We start from the raw sequence: 21164 nt of genomic DNA on the forward strand, positions 1-21164 counted from the left end.
TTGAAGGGCCTACCTGCCCCCAATGCTTGCAGGCATGGCCACGGAGTGCCCACCCCGAAATTGATGTGGCAACCCCTGAATGGACTTAATTGATCAGGCTGATCGAGCCCTGATCAATTGATTGACAAATGACCCAGGGACCGCCCAGAAGGGGCACAAAATCCAAGCAGTATAAAAGTTACTACACAGCCCTCATTCTCTCTCTTGAGCAGCAGCCACCACAAGCGGTGACTTCCACCGGCCGACAAAGGAGACCATCCACGCTACCAACAGAAGGAAGACCAGAGCCAGAAGAGAACCAGATTGATAACCAACTAACAGAGGACTACAAGACTGCGACCACAGATTAACAGGCCTGTATCTGCCTTGCACTTGTCGGTCACTGCCAAGTTGTTAAGATCTTGGAACTATTGGTGTATAGTGTAACCTATGATTGGGAGTGTGAGATTGAATAATCATAACCATTGTGCACGTGTGAATAAATCTTGTTCTGTTTTATAAACATAGTCTCAAAGTCATTTGTCCACTGTATACGGCTTAAGACACACTGTGGTTTAGCCAGGGACAATAACTACAACAGTCCACTCATAGAATTTACAGTGCTGAAGGATGCCATTCGGTCCATCAAGTCTGCACCAGTTCTTGGAAAGAGCGCCCCACGGTCCACACCTGCGCCCTACCCCCTAACCCCACCGAACCCAAGGGTAATTTAGCATGGTCAATCCACCCAACATGCATCTCTTTGGACTGTGGAAGGAAACCGGAGCACCCGGAGGAAACCCACGCACACACGGGGAGAACGTGCAGACTCCGCACAGACAGTGACCCAAGCCGGGAATCGAACGTGGGACTCTGGAGCTGTGAAGCAACAGTGCTAACCACTTTGCTACCGGGCTGCCATAAAGCAATTGTGCTAACCACTATGCTACCATGCTGCCCCTACTCCTTCAGTGCTGTACCACTACAGGCTAGGGCTAGAGCTGGGGTGGTCAGGGGTTCCTCAGCACAGCTCCTGAAAGAGGTTCCGGCTATTTGTACAATTTTTATAAACAAGTGCAGACTGTAAAAGGCCTGATTCAGATCAACAAGTAAGGAAGCAAGACTGAACATTTTCAAATGCACTCAACAAGTTTCACCCTAAAGCTGGTTAATTTTGCAGCACAGAGTGCCCAACTTGGGAGAAAGTGACTGCAAAAGTGTGATTTTCATTCCGGGGGTGGGGCAGGTTCTTATAGGAGTCAGGCCCACTGCCTCAGAAATTATTCAAACGAGTGCGGAGGCAGGCAGGTTAAAAGGCCCACCATTTGCCTCAGTCATAACAAAGAGTAGGACAAAAATAGCCCTCTAGCCCGATGTTTTTCAAAAGTATGGGTCGCGGGTGTTTGAAAACGAGTCACTAAAAATGATCCCCAGAGATCACCTGATCTTTCTTCCCGTTTTCTCTCCGCGTAAAGTTTTGCTGCCTTAACGTGATCGTGTTCGAAAAGAAAGTGCACATTCATAAGATTAAATTTCATACCTAGCCAATAATGTCTCATTATGAAACCTAATATTTGGAATGGATGCGAGATCAAGACTGGTGTGGCATTACATAGAGGTCTAGTTGTGTTCTCTTTATGGCGTGCATTTTGTAGAAGGCAATATTACCACAAAGACCTCTCAGACGGTGACATAGCCAGCATGAGGTCTTTTGATCTGGAGTGCTGCCTCCTTCAAATTACGTCCCCTTTATGAAAGGGAGGTAACAATTGAGAGGGAGCTGTATTTTATTTTATAAATTTAGAGTACCCAATTAATTTTTTCCAATTAAGGGGCAATTTAGCGTGGCCAATCCATCTACCCTGCACATCTTTGGGTTGTGGGGGCAAAACCCACGCACACACGGGGAGAATGTGCAAACGCCACACGGACTGTGACCCAGAGCCAGGATTGAACCTGGGACCTCAGCGCCGTGAGGCAGCAATGCTAACCCACTGCGCCACCGTGCTGCCCTGGGAGTTGTATTTTTAAATGTAGTGATCCTGTTTAGATGGAGACTGCAGTATTGTAGCTTGCCTGGTCAGTGGCCTCTGCCCGAGTCTCAAATCTCCCACCATGAAGGCAGGTTATGGCTTCAGAATTTGACGAGCATTGCCATTATCTCACAATCCAACTCGTTATTTCTCCCGTGTGCATTAAAATATTTTGCGGTTGAATCAATTTCAAAATGGCATGTCTGAAACACGTGGATGGCTGATGCACTGTGAATGAGTGTCAGGCATTTATTTTGAATTAATATGTTGACGAGACGAATAAAATTGATATCAGCTGAATTCAACTTGATACAGTGCTCCCAGATCAGCGAATGTGTTCATGTCGGTCGGTAGGATGGTACACGGTGTCTCAATTCTCAGAATCATTAATCAGTCTTTTGGTACTTTGGATGCAAAGTTAAATCTTGGCTTCGAGTTGGAAATTTCCGATTGGACAAGATCAGCAATTTCAGTGTCGGGGAATGTACAACTGTTGGCAAGTTATATTTGCAAAATACAAGGTGGATTTATTTTGTTGCCATGCAACATCTTGGCTTTAATTCTGCAGAACTGAATGCAATTTACCATCGAGGACAGGCTCACCTGAGTAGTAAGTGAACGTGGGGTGGGTCACGGAGGACAACCATTTGGTAAAAGCGGGTCGCCAGCAAAAAAGTGAAAAACACTGCTCTCGCCCTCATTTCCTACCCCCACATCCTCATTCATATCCTCCATGCCAATCTCTGTCCCTCCACCAATCCTCCATGGTTCCATTATACCTCTCCATGCCACCGTACAGCACTTCCATGCTCTTTCACCCAGCACAGATACCATACAGAATCAATTAACCTTATACTAACAAAAGCATGTGTGGAAAAGCATGAACAAGGGCATTCATTCATAACTTTCTTCAGAAACTTTTTAAAACCATAGCTTGCTCATAAAAGTATCAAATCATCCAGACCTTTAAAGTATCAATAGCAAAAACAAGCACTTGACACATTGTATAAATAAACAGTGTGGCAATTGACAAAATAGATCCAAGAGAGAGCTAGCAAGCAACATTTTCCCTTGGGTACAGCTGGTTCAACAAACTAATGGATGTCTGAGATCAGCCAAGCCTCATTCTGCATTCTTGTCTGAAAGCCCAGACATCCCTTAGTCGGTTGAAATTGTTGCACCTGAGGGAAGATGTTGCTTGCAGATAGTTCTTTCCCTTCGATCTATTTTGTCAATTTAAAAATGTTTATTCCCACAGATGAAGAGGCGTCAAGAGCTTGCTGTTTCTGCTTCAAAGATTTGGATGAGACATTTTTATTATAATAATAATAATCGCTTATTGTCACAAGGAGGCTTCAATGAAGTTACAGTGAAAAGCTCCTAGTATTATGGGCCAGGATTTAGAGAACACCAAAGTATATCATGAGAGTTCACCTGACCCACAACTTTAAATAGATTTTGGTTATGGGGAGCACAAGGGCCCACTTTACAGGTGTGATGCAACAGAGAACTAAAGTATGTTTAAAACAAAACAATGTTTATTCTATGAATCCAGTTAACATTTTATAAACAGAGTAAATAGTTTATCAACTACCAATCCTGACCGCCCCCCAAAAGATACAGTACTCTATAGATAACCCTTGATAACTTCCCAAACACCATCCACAAGTTAAACCCTTTTAAAATAAAGACAGCAGACTTAAATGCTCTACAGAAACAGGTATTACTTTGAAATCATCAATGATCTGGAGATATTCCGTAGCTTGTAGAGAGATCATTATACAGCTGCTTGCTTTGAATGCGGCCATCCACCTCTGAAAACGAAACCAAAAACACACTGCATCTGCCAGCTCAAAAAGCGAAAGTGAAAGACAGACAGCCCAGGTCCACCCACACACTGACATCACTGCAGCTATTTGATAAATACCCATTTCTTAAAGATACATCCACCTGACAACAGGGTATAGCAAAAGTATTTTTTTTAAAGTTATAAATGAAGGATTTTTAAAAACAAAAACTTTTCCACATATATCATTATAGAATCACTACAGTAAAGGAGGCCATTTGGCCCATCGAGTCTGCACCAACCCTCTGAAAGAGCACCCTACCTAGCCCCAATCCCTCACCCTATCCCTGTAACATCACCTAGGGGCAATTTAGCATAGCCAATCCACCTAACCTGCACATCTTCGGAGGTAACCGTAGCACCTGGAGGAAACCGCACACAAATACGGAAAGAATATGCAAACTCCACACAGTCCTCAGAGGTTGGAATTGAACTCGGGTCCCTGGCGCTGCGAGGCAGCAGTGCTAACTACCGTGCCTCCCACCATGGTTCAGTATGGAGTGCATACTGGGTGAAGGAACATGGAGATGCCATAGGTTGGTATAGAGGGTGTGAGGGGCCCTTGGGGTGGATGTACAGGTTTAGGTTGGCATTGAGGGAATAAGGAGTCATGAGGGGCATGGATAAGAGCTTTTGAACTTACCATCAAAAGGTTCATGCATCCAGACTATGGGTTACGACACCAAAGGTGTCCTTTAAAATCTAGCCCGACTCAGAAAATTGTGTGTGTGTGTGGGGGGGGGGTGGGGGGGGATTACTAGATGCTCATCCCTGCAAAGGTGCAGGGCTTGCGACCACGCCGGCTGCACTCTTACCCAGCGATGACCAAAATTGCATCCCAGAATCGGGCCCGGACTGCTATTTTTAAAGATCCATGGAGATGCTGTACAAAAAAAATAACTTGATATTTCATTCAAAGTATTGACAATTAAAAAAAAAAGTGAGCCATTGATTTTTCTTCAAACATTTTTATTATTAAGCTGATTGATTATAAAATGAATACATACACAGAATATCAAATTACCCAAGTACCAGCAATATTGATGCAATATTTTAGCACCTCTCCCTCCTGCAACTTACCCTGTCCTAAAGGCAAGTTATAATCCAAATTCATTCGTGTTTTAAAAAAGAAAGATTTGCTGAGGTTTCATATTATCTCTTCCTGGTCCAAAATATTTCACCCCAAAATCAGTTCAACAAAACCCAATTTGTTTCAACATTCAAATTTGCACACTTTTTCATGTGCTACAATGAGGTGAGATGGCGTTTAAACTCCTGAGCCAAATAACATTTCCTAAAATGCAAAAGATCAAAGCCTCCAGAAGCCATATGATAATCAATCTGTTCCATTTTATATTTATAATGTTCGCACCCTGCAGGATCATAAGAAATCCTACCTATCCATCTGAATCAACATCAAAATGGAAACAAATCCAAAACATTCATTTTAAGGTTTCACACTCATCATTAGGGGGCCGAGGAACATATCGGTTAGCTCAATTGTCTGGCTGGTGATGTGGAGCGATGCCAACAGCGTGGGTTCAATTCCCGTACGGCTGAGGTTATTCAGGAAAGCCCCACCTTCTGAACCTTGCCTGGGGTGTGGCGACCCTCAGGTTAAATCAGCACCGGTCAGCTCTCAAAGGGGACGGCAGCTTTAGGGACTGTGGCGACATTTACATTTGCCCTGGAGTGTCAGCTCTGATCTGTGCGCTCAGGGCCTTGGATGGGATTTGAACCTAAGCATCTTTCCTCAAGTGTGAGCGTGTTACCAAGGAAGCCACAGCTGACACAATTACTCAGGACTCTGAGTAACTTCTGTGGTGATATCTAATTTCCACGGTCCTGGACAGTCCCCTTGGTTCAGCATTTCTTTATCCTCCTCTCGAAGCAAAAACATGTGAAAAGATTCATTATTAGTTGCGGTCAAACCTCATTACAGAAACTAATAAGGACCAGGAAAGCAGATATGCTGTTGAATCTGGAGTTTGCTGTGGGATTATTGTCACTACATGGAAAATTCCTCCCGATATTACCAAAAGAATTAAAAACCTGTAACAGATTTTTGGTAACAGCTTTTCTATTTTTACAATTGTACAAACTTTAAATATGTTAAATATTTAAATATGTTGACACCTCTTTAAAATATCAGCATTGGTCCCAAAATGGCTGCATTTGTCGGTTGCTATTAACTGAAAGCACAGATGTGCCCATTAAAACCCTTCCACTCCGAATGTCACCTTCTAGTTTTTCCCTGGGCTGGATGGTCCATATAGGAAGAGTGAATAAACTCCCAGAGCTGTTTGCCATTTTGTGCATTCCCTAAGATTTCTGCTAACCGGTCCTGAGAAATGGTCACCAGTTCTGCAATATTCCTCACATGGCTCATTAGGGCCCGGCAGTTTTTAGCATTCACTCCAGGCATTTTCAGCAGGAAGTCCTGTGGGCCTGGATTGTATTTGTCCGACTCAGAAATCATTTCCGAGTCGGCGGTGACAGCCATGGCGGTGGCTGCGTCAGGCTCGGGGCGGCTTTGTTTCAATTCCTCAAACAACTCAGCAGAAACGTGTGGGGAGGGGCACCAGAGAATGCGCAGCTTGGGAAAGTGAAGAGTCAACAAGGTGAGTTTGGATGTAATGTCGTTGATGGAAATTTCTTGGTGTACAGTCCCTCTGAAATTGAGGGAAAATGGCTTGTTGGGGTCAAATTCAATCAAAAGAACCGGCCGCCTATAGTACCGTGACATGGTGATGCACTGAGTATACAGGCGCCCATTGTTCAAAGAGCCAATCAGATCACTCACACTCTTGCGCTCAACACAGATATCAGGAGTCAGAATGTAGTCGCCAACTTCCAAGGTGACCGGCTCGATGTCAATGCCACGCCGATGTATCAGAGAAGGAAGCTCACTGCGGAACTCCCGGATGTCCACTATAATACGCTGTTGCTCTTTCTTCTGAACCTGGCCACCTGCATCAAGACAAACCAAACAAGTGAATCCATCTTTAATCCTCACCGTACAAATGCCAACATCTGCTCCTGTGCAGTTCTTTTAAATTTCAGTTTTCTTCTGTTGAAGCAAGGTGTCCCTCTTTCCACACAGCACCACTGCCTTGGCTGGACTGGGTAGCAGGCAGAAACCACGCAACATGCTCTCTGTTTCCGCTAATGTTTCTCGGTTAGCTGGCGGAGGCAGGTGAACGTGGCAGTTCTCAATTTCTTTCCTTGCTTGCAAAGAAACCTGTGCCATCTGCCCCATTGGTATTAGGAATTTGCCATTTGATAAACCTGCATCCTGACAACTGCATGGCACAACACACTGGACTATGCCACTTGGGTATTCTATACTGGCACAGTAGAACTGTGCACATAGTGATGGTATTCGTGCAACATTGTTGGTAACATGTCTCTGGCAAGCTGATATCTGACCTGGAGGTGGTGGTGTTCTCAATCACCTGCAGCTGCCCTTTTCCTACTGGTGAAGATTGCAGGCTCGAGAGGTGCTGTTGAGCATCTTGTAAATGGTACACAATACAGCCATGCTACACTGGCGGTGGGGAAAACAAACACTTAAGATGGTGGGTGGAGTCCCAATCAAGCAGGCTGCTTTGACCTGGAGGGTGCTGAGCTTCTTTCGTGTTGTTGGAGCTTGCATCCATTCAGGCAAGTGGAGAGTATTCCATCACACTCCTCACTTGTGCCTTGTGGAGCAGTGTGGGGAGCCAGGAAGTAAAAGCATTTTCTGAAGAATGTCCAGCCTCTCTAGTAACTGCAACATTTATGTAACTGGTGACTCCAAAGAGATTGATGAAGGATTCAGCAATGTCAACGCAATAGAATATGCTCTCTATTGTTGCACATGCTCTCGCCGGATACTATTGTGGAGCAATTGTTAATTGTCATTTAACATTTTGCTTCTTGCTGTCTGCAGACCAGGGCTGCTTTATTGCAAAAGGAGCTGAATACCATGCAATCACCAATGAACAGAACACTCCTGCCATTTTAATGGAGGCAATGATACTGTTGCTATATTTGTTGATTCAGAAAAGAGAATCTCAAAAAGGAAATAAAGAGCTTTGCCAGTTTACACAACCTGCTTTCCTCGTGTCTGTAATAGCCGTCGGTGGGCCAGCATTCCGTGCAAGATCTGGGTTTAAGTCATCTCTTCCCTCTCTCTCCTCCGGGATAACCATCATTGCCTTCTCTCTAAATGTTTACAGGGTAGAAACACATAACGATCAACAATATTTCTCATCAAGCCCTCATTCATTATCATAAAAACATTTTTTCTATGTATACACATGAATTGCATTTGTCAGTCATAATGATGGCAGGTTCAACAAATAACATTTATTACTGAAGTTGACAGAACAGCGAAGAATCAAAGGTTTCACTGGCAGGGACTTGTAAAAAAAAAAAAAAAAATCAAAAATATTCTAGACACAGCATGCGTAATCATAGAGAAAAATAAATATGCCAAAAGTAATCCCAGACACTTATTTAGTTTCAGATAAAGGTTCATTGAGAGTCTGCAAGTTAATGCATTGAAGGGTTCACCTGGTATATATTGGAACATAAGAGGAGGAGGCCATTTGGCCCTTCAAGCCTGCTACTCACCCATTCACCAAGATCATGGCTGATCTGGTTGTGATCGCAACTCTAGTTTCACGTCTGCACCCCCCCCCAACCTCATAACCCTGGACTCCGTAGTAGTTCAACAATCTGTCTCTCCTCGCCCCCCCCCAAAAAAACCCTGGACTCCCTAGTAGATCAACAATCTGTCTCCCCCCCCCCAACCCCATAACCCTGGACTCCCTAGTAGATCAACAATCTGTCTAACTCAGTCTTGAACAAAGTCATTGACCCAGCCTCCACTGCTCTCTGGGGAAAGAGAATTCCACCGACTGAGGACCCGTTGGGAGAAAGTGTTTCTCCTCATCACAGCCTTAAAAGGCAGACCTTTCATTTGTAAACTGCGTCGCCTAGTTCTAGTCTTCCCCACAAGAGGAAACATCCTCTGGGCATTCACCCCATCAGGTCAACGGGGTCTGGTTTGTTTCAATAAGAACCCCTTGCATTCTTATCAACTCCATTAAGCTGAAAAATCTACTGGAATACATGGGAAGCTGAGAGCAGACAAGATCCGGCCTTATTGCCTGTTGTTTCAGGAAATGAAAATAGTTTTTCAATTTTATGAGAAAATCATGCAAGCTGAAAAGCGTTTTGCCAGCAGTCGTGGTGCTGAACTTGATTATTCACATTCATCGGGAGCTGCGAGTGAGGAATGTTGATATTTTTATCAAGTTAATTAAGTGGTTTTCTCTGCCAATCTTTTGCCAACCTTGCTTTTGATGGCTACTAAATGAAATTGTTTAATGAAAATTACATCAAAGCCATTCCCACAAAAACAAATGAAGGGTAAATCGGCCGTCATTTTAATGTAATTTTCCAAGGTGTTTCGTTCACGCTATGAACTGCATTGAAGTTCCATCTGCCTTCCTTTACCTTATCAAATGCTCAAAAGCGGTTTTCTCTTTTCTCAGATTGGTCAGGTATCGTTGCTCTTCTGTCGAGCCTCCATATATTAGGAAATAAACCCTAAAAGAAATTAAATGGAGCATCAACCCTTCAGGCGCCACATATGCTTAATGATTCATGTTGAAACATGTACACAACTGCAGATTAGGTCATAAAAAAAGGCAAGAATATAGAAGTTAAATTGGCTTGTAGCGCCCATTGACTCAGCTGTGTCAGTCCCACTAAAAGTGTTTGGATTGCCTCGTTAACTGCGCAAAATTGAAGAGATGATACTGATGGAAATTAATTTGATAACCAGGCTGCTGGAGAGAAAGATATTTTGCAATTTATTCACATGAATGAACGAGTGGGAGTGGAGGAAGGAAGGTACACACAGAGAAACCAATATTCTAAAAACCTAAATACGTTGAATTTACAGCACAGAAATAGGCCATTTGATCCAAATAGTCTCTGCTCCCAACGAGCCTCCTTTCACCCTATCTCATCGAACCCTATTCATATATTCTTTGATTTATTTCTCCCTCATGTATTTGCCTTAACTGTCCCATGCGGTAGCAAGTTTTGCATTCTAACAGCTTTCTGGATAAAGTAATGGGCAGCATTTGGAAGAGGACAGTACAGAAGGTATAGAACAATGAAGAGCCCATAAAATACCATATCCCCCTACCGTACCATTTGAGTATACGCCATTAATGAAAATCGCTTATTGTCACAAGTAGGCTTCAAATGAAGTTACTGTGAAAAGCCCCTAGTCACCACATTCCGGCGCCTGTTCGGGGAAGATGGTACGGGAATCGAACCGTGCTGCTGACCTGCTTTGGTCTGCTTTCAAAGCCCCAGCTGTTTATAAACCAAGGAGAGCCAGATCAATGAATAAAACAATCGGATCATTAGCATCCAATAGGTTTGGAGCATTGAATTAGATGCAGGCGGAGAACAGTTGGAAATTACTAACGTGCAGAATCTGTGGAACTAGTCCTGTGGCATCAAGTAAATTATATTCTTTATCAAAACATCAGGTTTTCTGTGTAAACCGAATTAATGCAGTGAGCTGCTGCACAGCACTGTCCCGATTATTTACTGCTGAGGCTGAACTACCATAAGCACAATTTAGCTATAATATCCCCACGCCTCAGACTCTGCCTTTCCTGACAGTTACAAATGAGCATGAAACTGCTGCAGTGCAAACAATGTGCAAGTCAATGTGAAGATTCTTTATTCAGGTTAATGCCGCTTCCAGGCAAATGGATCCCCATATTTATTATTCTGAAGGGTAACAAACATGTTGAAGAGTGGGCGGCAATGATGATAGCAGATGCGAGATGCTGCTACTCATCTCTGGATTCCCTGTTGCAAACCCATCCCAGTGATGGCGAACAGTCACTGACGGTTGCTAAAGGGCATCATGAAAGTGTCACGGTGGCTACACAAGGGCAGCTATGCGGCACAGCGTTCCGAATGCCCCAACATATTGTTGAATGGAGGTGAAGCAGGCGCGGCAGTCGGTTGGTGGGGGAGCAGGAGGTGTGTGGGGAAAATGAAATGCTCTAAATAGAATGGGAGGCACTTTCCTGAAGTTCGTCATCATTTACCATGGCGGTCTTGCCTCCTGCTTTCTCAGTCAGTGAACTGATGTACAGATTACACCTGGAAACTTCACTGAAAACAATGAAAAGTCATTTCGCACAATATGTAACAGCCTCCCCGAACAGGTGCCGGAATGTGGCGACTAGGGGCTTTTCACAGTAACTTCATTTGAAGCCTACTTGTGACAATAAACAATTTTCATTTTCATTTCATTTCATGCCATCTTTGAATCAAGATTAGCGTGAGAAAGGAGCATTTCTTTTTATATGAATATTTTCATACCATAAGGAAACTGCAGAATTTGTACAGTCCATTAATTCCAAATGAGACTTCTAAACCTAACAACAAAGAAACAGGACCAGCAGTGAGCCAGGTGGCTCCCGGAGCCTGTTCCACCATTTCATAAGGTTGTGATTTGTTCTCAGCTCCACTTTCCCACCCGTTCACCACATCTCGTCACACAATGGTGGATTGTCCACAGCCCTCTGGCTGCAGAATTCCACACATTCTACTGCCAGCCCTCCAGTGAAGGCAATTCAACTAGAAGTACATGTGGAACTTGTGAGGAAACTGAACATTAGAACATAAAACAGATTCAAACTTATTTAGGACTCCAGTAAATTTAAAGATACTGCACCGGGCTAGTAACTCTCAGTCTCAACTATCATTGTAAATTGTGAACTGGAATTCAATTAAATGAGGGAGATTCTCTCACCCCACAAAGAGCATGACCATGAAAGCTCGGAGGCTTGTTATAAGAAGTCAACTGGTGCACTGATAAGAACTTGCATTTATATAGCACCTTTTGTGACTTCAGGATGTCCCAAAATGCTTTGTAGACATTAAAGTGTTCGCAGCAGTCAAACTGCAATCAGCAACGGCGTAAATGATCAGAGAATTTTAGTGTGGGATTTTGGTTGATAGATTGTCATGGGCCAGAGCAGGAGGAAAACTCCCCTGCTGCTCTTCGAATAGTGCGGCGGGATCTTTTACATCCACCAGAGAGGGTTTAATGTTTCACTAGAAGGGTTTCAACAGTGTGGCGCTGAGGCGTCAACCTGGATAATGTGTTCAAGGGCTGGTTTAGCTCAGTGGGATAGACAGTTGGTTTGTGATGCAGAACAAGGCCAGCAGTGCGGATACAATTCCCGTACTGGCGGAGAATTCAGAATTCTCCCTCTGTGTACCCGAACAGGCGCTGGAATGTGGCGACTAGGGGCTTTTCACAGTAACTTCATTGCAGTGTTAATGCAAGCCTACTTGTGACAATAAAGATTATCATTATTTGGGGCTGGTTTAGCACACTGTGCTAAATCGCTGGCTTTTAAAGCAGACCAAGGCAGGCCAGCAGCACTGTTCAATTCCCGTACCAGCCTCCCGAACAGGTGCCGGAATGTGGTGACTAGAGGCTTTTCACAGTAACTTAATTTGAAGGCTACTTGTGACAATAAGCGATTTTCATTTCATTTCATTCAAGTGTCTGGAGAGCAGCTTCAAACCACCGGCATCGATTCAGTTATTACTGAGTTATGGGTGATACAAACCCTTCAGTGAAGGGAACATACTTTTACCTGGTATGGTTTGCATGCGATTCTAGTCCATAATGTGAGAAAATCGAACAAAAGAGATGCAAAGAACTCCGAAGCATTTCAAGATACAGCACAATATTGTAATGGTTACGATACTGAACTAGAAACACACTGGTTGTGTCCACATCATGACAAGTTGTGAAACCTCATTTAAGGACCGTCCCCCAGTAATTATCCAGATGTCTTTTGGAGTCCACAAAAAAAGTGGTTAACTCTTAATGTTCCATGAAGTGACTTAGCAAGTGACCAATTGCTTTGTAACGGTGCCAACAATTAGGGGCGACAATTAAATCTCATCTGGGTTGCTCACATTTCGAGAATTTAAAAGAAAACGTAATGCCTGAAAAAAGATCTGAAAATGAGGTTTGAATTACCTAAGTGGCTTGCCAGGTCTGCTTGCTCTGAAAATCTCAAGCTGGCGAACAAACGTTAGCTCGGCATCATACAGTACAACATAGCGAGGCTCGATTTCATGCAGTACCCGAGACAGGCTATATGGATCGCTGCAGCCCAGTAAGGGATGGATGACAACGAGTGGCTCCTTCAGGATTCCATAGCAGGCATCTGTTGGCAATTTCAGGATCACGCCCTCAGATTCTGTCTCTTCAGTGCTGGCTTCAGCACTAACATTTTCTTCGTTGTCCTCTGCCTCCTCTCCTTCCTTCATCTTCTTCGCACCTTCGTCATTCTCTCTCCCCACCATTTGGGTCAACGTTAATTCTGGTTTCTTCCTGTTTTTACCAGTCTCCGCTCTGGTTTTCTTCATTTTGGGCCCATAGTCAGATTTCAGTCTTGCCTTGGATTTGCCAGGCTTCCGATCTTTTATGCAGGCTGCCCCTTTCTCCTCGTTCTTCCCAAAGGTTTTATTATACAGCCTCATTAACAAGTCTTCCGCTCCAGCGGTGATGTACTCCTTCAGCTGAGCACAGGTTCGATCGTCACTGGCACAGATCAGCACATGACCTACAAGCAGCAAGAGAAAACACTGCAGCAATGATCTTGTTCATTAATAAATGCTTACACACATGAACACTTGATGTAATGCCATATCTGTTTTAGAGAGAGGTGTTTGGAGATGATTTGCAGTACATGGTCCTGTCGGCAGCAATGACTATTTAAAAGGTTATTCATCAACACCGCACAACCAAGGCCGGTTTAGCTCACTTGGCTAGACAGCTGGTTCGTGATGCAGAGTGAGGCCAGCATCGCGGGTTCAATCCCTCTGCTGGCTGAGGTTCTTCACAAAGGCCCCGCCTTCTCAACCTTGCCCCTCGCCTGAGGTGTGGTGATCCTCAGGTTAAATCACCAGCAGTCAGCTCTCCCCCTGTAAGGGGAAAGCAGCCTCTGGTCATCTGGGACTATGGTGACTTTACTTTTTAAACTTAAAAACTAACAGGGAGTTAAAACAACAAAGCTCAATTACCAGACCAAAACTTCCCATGTTCCAGCCAATGATGCAAATAATGCGCAGTTTTAGTTGCTACAGTTAAGAACTTTAAAAAAAGTCACGCCACTGGACGGGACCAGACAACAATGGGCGGACAAACTGGGGACAGAGGTAGGATGGGGACTCTGGAGCGAAGCACTGAGCAGAGTGAACTCCACCTCCTCCTGCACAAGGCTAAGCCTAATGCAGCTCAAAGTGGTGCAGAGAGCGCACCTGACCAGAACCCGAATGAGCAGGTTCTTCCCGGAGGTGGGGGACAAATGTGAGCGGTGCCAGAGGGGCCCGGCCAACCACACCCACTTGTTCTGGGCTTGCCCCAAGCTGGCTGGGTTCTGGACAGCCTTCTCCGAGGCAATGTCCAAGGTTGTGGGGATGAGGGTGAAGCCATGCCCAATAGTGGCAATCTTCAGGGTATCGGAGCAGCCAAAGCTACACATGGGGAAGGGCGCTAATGCCCTCGCTTTCACATCCCTAATCGCACGCCGGAGAATCCTGCTCGGCTGGCGATCGGCAGCACCACCCACAGCTGCAGACTGGCTCGCTGACCTCTCGGAATTTCTCCACCTGGAGAAGATTAAGTACGCCATCCGAGGGGCAGAGGAAGGCTCCCTGGATACTTGGGGGCAGTTCGTCGACCTGTTCCAAAACCTGTTTGAGGCCAGCAACGAGGAGTAAGCCAGGGAAAAAAAGAAAAAGATGAAGAACCGAAAGACTGCAACCCAGGGGGTGGGGGAGGAAAATGGGGAAACCACAAAAGAGGAAGGGTGCTGAAACCAATGGGGGAGGGGGGGGGATACCATAGACAATCCAGAGGGTAGCAAAATGTACGTACAGTTAGTCAAATGAAGGATAAACAAACCTCTGTAAAATAAAGCAAATTAGCGCGGGCAAGAAAAATGTAATATATATAAGCATCAACTGTTTATAAATATGAGAAACGCCAATAAAAAGATTTTCAAAAAAAATGTCACGGGTGAGAAAACGCTAGTTGGTCCATGAAAAATCAAATTTAGGGTATTAGCTGTCCCATCGAATCGAATTTTAAACAAGCTTTTACCTCTGCCACCTTGCTGTCTAGATCACCTAGATAGAATATTTACCATCACAAGTTCTCTTGATAGCCATTCTATCTTCACATTCCATTAATTATCATTTGTGCCCACTCTGCCTATATTTTATCAGCTTTAAAATTGTTTTCTCAGTGTTAAGAGAGTGTAAATGGAAATAATATCTGCTTTCCACATTCCTATGAATATCTAAGCTTTACCACTTCTACTAATATGGATTGTCTAGTCTCATATTAGAATAGCTTCACTGTTCAGCTAATTTGATTTGATTAGGCCCACCTCAGTGTGGGGTGTGTACGTTCATACAGCAAATGTCATTGGAATCATTTATATTCCAGCAGCAGGTTCTTAACAAAATGAATGAATCTTATGCGCAACAAAATGAAATGTCTTTTACATAAACATGTACCTGACTCATAAATCATTTAACACTTTTGAAAAAAAATCTAATTTCCGTCCAAATTTCAAGTACAATTTCTCTGCGTGTTCCAGCCTCAGCTGTCCCATAATACCTTTCAAATGTCTCAAAACATTTGATGTAGAATCTGCACCATCTGGAGTTGCCATTCTCATAGGATTCCTACAATCTCTGCCAATACATGCATTCTGCAGCTAGGCAAATGAAAGCGAGGTGTTCAATTCTCCCAGCTGTTCAGGCAGCTTACCCGAGTCTGTCAATGGTTCATTGGGCTCATTTTCCTTCTTGATCTCGGCTAGAACTTCACTCAGCGCTTCCCACTTTGGGTTCGCCTCCAGGACAAGATTCTTCTTTTCCGCTAAATAAAACACAAACAATCCTTGATCAAGTCATTGACAGTTTTAAATAGTTTTCCAGCCCATCTGTCTTGAAAATGAAATGAAATGAAAATCGCTTATTGTCACAAGTAGGCTTCAAATGAAGTTACTGTGAAAAGTCCCTAGTCGCCACATTCCAGCGCCTTGAACTCTTTGAAGGAATTGTTTGTTTTTGGAAGATAGAAAATTCCTCCTTTTCCTGTTTCCCAAGGGAAGTAAAGCACCAGGTAGGTGACGCTCTTGTTTTGACAACATCACTCTGTAGTTGTCTATGGTGGCATCATCTTGAATCCATCTTTACCCCAAAGAGCCTTTGCTTTATTTCTCCCTCCTCCATCAGTGAGAAAGTCACTGGTGGGTCATTGGACAATCACCAAGCGTAGGCCTGAGCCTTTATTTGATAAATTACATGCAAAAGCAGCTTCTCATGAGCAGGATGATGGGTGGCCTGACCACCATTTAAAAGTGTTAGTGCACTACCATCATTCTCCTGACGCAGCACAATGCAGAACGTCCACCGAATGTAATCTGAAGAAACCACCGGGAAGAGATTTCTCGCTCTGCGCAGGTTCCCCAGTAAAACACAGAACAACCCTGGAAACATACAAACATTTTCCACACAGCTAAAGGAGCCCCAACTCATTTGTCGCCTTCGAGGCTGCAGTGACAACAGTCACATACGCACCTGTCTTGTTCGTTTCTTTTGGTTCAGTCTTTACCACATTTTCTTTAAGCTTCGCCTCTGAACGCTTGTACACTCTGGCTCGAGCATTCACAAACATCGTATTACTGGCATCCAGAAACAGCCATCCTGTCAGCACAAGACAATATTCGTTAATTATACTTTATGGCATCAATGTTTTACCAATTAGTCAAGGACACAATATCGTGGAAGCCCTGGATGAACGATGCCACCTGCAGTTCCCACAAGCAACTCTGCCAGTGTCCGACAAAGTCAACTCTCAACATTTACATCATTGGCTGCTCCCAAGTTGCAACTGAGGAGCTCGCCACCAGCAGCCAGGGTACATTCTGATGTGTCACCAGCTGGGTGGTTGCAGGAAACATTGCAGCAAAGCATTCAAGTAATACATTAATAGCTGCAATATGCTATCCAGGGTATTTCCCATCGTCGCTAGAGCAGCGCTAATCCTGATTACGCCATGAATTTCTTGAGGGAAGATTTTATTTGGCCAGCTTTTTGATCTCTTTTTCACAATATTCAACATTTTCAATAAATACATTTTAAAATGCTGATGTCAACAAAACTGCCTCAAGGTGCTTGGCGAGACTGTGAAATATAACGTGTAAAGGAAGTTGATCACTCTGCCAGCACCATGGTAATATCTATTATCATTCCTGCTAATTCCTATCTCAACTGCAGCAGCCGGGACTGAGAGAGAGAGGGGAGAATTTGGACTTATTTCTGATCCGATTTTTCCAAGATTTTTTTGGATGCCACTCTCCACAAACTGGCTGTCCAAATAACATTAGTGAGCCAACGACAAAACCGCCGTTATTAACACTGATTTTTTTTTTACATCCCGATTTTCATTTAAACGGAATTCAGATTTTCAAATTGACACGTTCTGGATTACGAGTTCCGGCCTCGAGCAGCATTGACAGCTGGGCCTGTGTGGGGAAGGGGGGGGTGAGGGCATGGGGATTCTGCGCGGGGCCTTCAGTCTTCTAGTCTGTACAGGCCACTCCCTTTTAATACTTTTTTTTTCCCCCTAAGAAACCTCCTCTCGATTTAATCTCTCCTTAAGTATGGTGTGTGAAGGGGCGGCATATGGCGCAGTGGTTAGCACCGGGACTGCGGCGCTGAGGACCCGGGTTCGAATCCCAGCCCTGGGTCACTGTCCGTGTGGAGTTTGCACATTCTCCCCGTGTCCGAGTGGGTTTGACCCCCACAACCCAAAGATGTGCAGCACAGGTGGTTTGGCCATGCTAAATTGCCCCTTAATTGGAAAAAAATAATAATTGGGTACACTAAATTTAAAAAAGTACGGCGTGTGGGATTTGTCCCAGGGCTGCAGCAGATTTCGTATTTCAAGTCGGGAAAAAGTATTTTCGCATTCAAGCAGATTTTCTGTATGAAATTGTGTGAGAAATGCGGAAAATCCAAATTTTACGATCTGTCACGGTGGGATTCGAACCTGGGACCCCAGAGGATCACCTCTGGATTACAGGTCCAGTGACAATAGCACTAAATCACTGCCTTCCTGATTAAGGATAGCTAGGTCAGTAACATAACTATTACATTGCTGCTCCAGATCCTAATTTATTTGGCAGCTAAAGCCCAAGAGACAGTTTAGTCAAAAGTCAAGGGGAATTGTATGAGGGCAAGTAACAAAGCTGGGATGGTGAAGAGGCAAAAAGGATATCCCATCTGATCCTGAAAGTGCTAGATAATAGAACAGGTGAAAGCACTGTTTGACAAGTATAGGGCAAAGACTCACCTACAGAAACAAAAATGTTGGAATAATTCCATTCAAACAATCGAGTAAAACAGCAACTTGAATGTAAGAACACCTTTAAGACAGGCAAATGGCTCAAATTACTTTACGGAGGGGTGATCGAAAATTTAAAATATACATTCAACAACGTTCCATTGATCTTCGTTTTGAGGGACTCAATCAGCCGAGCTCAAAAAGGTCATGGACGGCTCAGCAGAAAGACACCTGGCAAGGCTGAAATCCCAGCCAAACCCCTCGAGGTTACAAGGTCCCACCTACTGCCACACCGTTATGATCTTCTCCTCTGGATGGCAGGCTCCACTTCACAGGCGATGTATGAGGGAAAACCCATCATAATGTACAAAAACAAAGGTGACAGAGGAGACTGCGACAACTCCAGGGGTACCCGATCCTTAGTCACGGGGAAGGCCTTTGCTCGGGTCATACTTAAAAGACTCTATCCACTTGCAGAACAAGTGCACCCAATTCGACAACATAGTGTTTGTGCCACAGACCTCCTGTAGATATGATCTTCTTCACAGTCCAGCTACAAGAGAAGTGTAGGAAGCAGGGATACCTCTTTATCTCATTTTTGTAGGTCTCACTAAGACTTTCAATGCCATCAGCAGAGCAGGACTCTGCATGATTATGAGGAAAATTGGCTGTCCACCAAAGTTGCCCAACAACATGCTCTGCACCGTACAGTTTAATGGCTCCGCTTCTGATAGTTTGAGTGGAAAAATGGAATGAAGCAGGGCAGTGTCCTAGCTCCGACTCAATTTGGCATTTTCCTTCTCCATGCTCCTGACCTTTACCTCCCTGATGATATGGAAGTCTATTTACATCCTAGTTCAGATGATCTCCTGACAGAGAACTCCAGTACGACGATGCTACTGCTGTGCTATTCACACAGACAAAAACTCAGCTGCAACGACTCTTGGACAGTCTCTCCCACGGCTGTAACTTGTTCTCCTGGACTATAACCATCAAGACAACCGTGGTCATGGGGCAAGATGTTGCATCTGTGCACCTGATCACACTAAGTAACATGTGCTGTATTGGTCAGCAAATTCTCTTATATCAGGTCCACTACGGCAGACAATCTATCCCTGATTACAGAACTTGGTACACACATCGGGAAGCAGCTACCACCTTCAGCAACTCACAAAATGCACATGGAAAAGTCGTCCAAATATTTCCATCTTTTCTGTCTGTGGTGCATTATGAGTATATCTGGCTGGACAAAATCACAGTCATTTCAAAGGCAGAACTCCCAACTTTGTTGTCACACATCAAACTGAAGTGGCTTCATTGGCTCGGACACAACTGCAGTGTGGAAGATGGTGTGATATCTAAGGGCTTTCTGTCTGGTGACACAGCCAGAGCAAGTAGGCTGCCCAAAGCTCTGCTTCAAGCATGACATGAAGGCCCTAAGCATAGATCATCACACCTGGGAGTCACTACCTGGCAACATGTGCACCAGCATGATGACCAGCAGCAACAGCAGCTTGGCAACTGGTGCCAACACTGAAAACAACAATCCACAACGACACTTGGCCATTTCATGTGTGGCACGTGTAGTAGCACCTGTCTCTTCAGCCGTTAGCAAAGGTGCGCCGTATGAAGACACCCAATGTGAAATAGATCATTTGTTGCATGCCCTTTATCTTTCACAGATGGGTGCCGGGGCGGGACAGAGGTTTGTTAGGAAGAGGAGTACCCTACAGAGGTTGTAGTGGGAACAGAATTTACAACAACTTTCAAAAGTGATTAAAAATATTAAACAAAAAGGGTTACATGGCATGGAGGAAGGGAATGGAATCACAGGGATAACTCCTTCAAAAAGCTGCAGCAACAGTGAGATGGAATGGTGGTCTAGAATTTATGATTCTGTGATACCGAAAGCTGCAATGTAGCAAGAAGCATAAGCTGACATAAATGTGGACATCTCTTTTGGCACGGCCCAGTTGCCATCTTGTAGCAGCTAGTATCTAACATCTGTATTATTCTTTAGGGTTTTGGCCACGGGTGGTATCATGACCAGTACAAGGCTTGCAGGGCCAAAGGGCCTGTTCCTGTGCTGTATTGTTCTTTGTTTTATCCCAGCAATACCAGCCTATGCTGTAGAAGGAACCCTATCATGAAACAACATAGAACATCAAGCTGGTTGGCACACTGTCTTACAAAGATCCCTTCACCACAGTAAAAGACAGATGCACTTCATGTTGTGATTATCACTCGGAAAGTTTGTACTGACTTGCTTGTGAGAAGAATGCCTGTGCCTAATGAATTAATTTAAATGTACAGCTCTATATATGCCACACATAAACATAGTGCATCTTCCCTACTCCTTCATAAGTACTTCATTGGCTGTAAAGCACTCTGGGATGTCGAGGTTGCGAAAGGGGCTTTATAAATCCAAGTCTTTCTTTGATTTTTCCCTTCCTCGATCATGATTAACTGTCTTTGAATGCAGCCTTTATTCATTGGCCGCCTGTTTATCTTTCAAAGATAAAAAACAGACTTGAAATCAATTTAATTTGTTGTTAAGCAACTAAAATGGAATTGGAAGAGTCTGGTTAATATAACCCTGCTCCTGGCTCGTATATTTCAGCACTGTTATCTTCTAACACACCAAGAGCTAAGCAATGCTAAACCAGTGCAATAAAAGTAAATTACTGCGGATGCTGAAATGGGAAACAAAAACAGAAAATGCTGGAAAAACTCAGCAGATCTGGCAGCATCTGTGGAGTGAAGAGTGCTAATTTTGTGTCCGTGTGGCTCATCTTCACAGCTAAGGAGAGAGAGAAATGTGTTGGATTAT

At 44.1% G+C, this 21164-nt stretch overlaps 1 protein-coding gene across 1 annotated transcript in view; it reads right to left on the reverse strand.

The window, feature by feature from the left end:
* Nucleotides 1-4810: 4810 nt before the first annotated feature.
* Nucleotides 4811-21164, reverse strand: part of ercc4 (excision repair cross-complementation group 4) — a 29212-nt gene continuing 12858 nt past the window's right edge. The window contains exons 6-11 of the mRNA XM_072481789.1: nucleotides 16567-16692; nucleotides 15752-15862; nucleotides 12947-13535; nucleotides 9364-9456; nucleotides 7952-8064; nucleotides 4811-6828 (exon numbers count right to left, since the gene is read on the reverse strand). Coding sequence (XP_072337890.1) covers nucleotides 6095-6828; nucleotides 7952-8064; nucleotides 9364-9456; nucleotides 12947-13535; nucleotides 15752-15862; nucleotides 16567-16692 — 1766 coding nt within the window. The 3' untranslated portion in view covers nucleotides 4811-6094. The remainder of the gene's footprint in view (nucleotides 6829-7951; nucleotides 8065-9363; nucleotides 9457-12946; nucleotides 13536-15751; nucleotides 15863-16566; nucleotides 16693-21164) is intronic.

The sequence above is a fragment of the Scyliorhinus torazame genome, chromosome 17 (assembly GCF_047496885.1).
Source record: "Scyliorhinus torazame isolate Kashiwa2021f chromosome 17, sScyTor2.1, whole genome shotgun sequence".
Taxonomy (NCBI): Eukaryota; Metazoa; Chordata; class Chondrichthyes; order Carcharhiniformes; family Scyliorhinidae; genus Scyliorhinus; species Scyliorhinus torazame.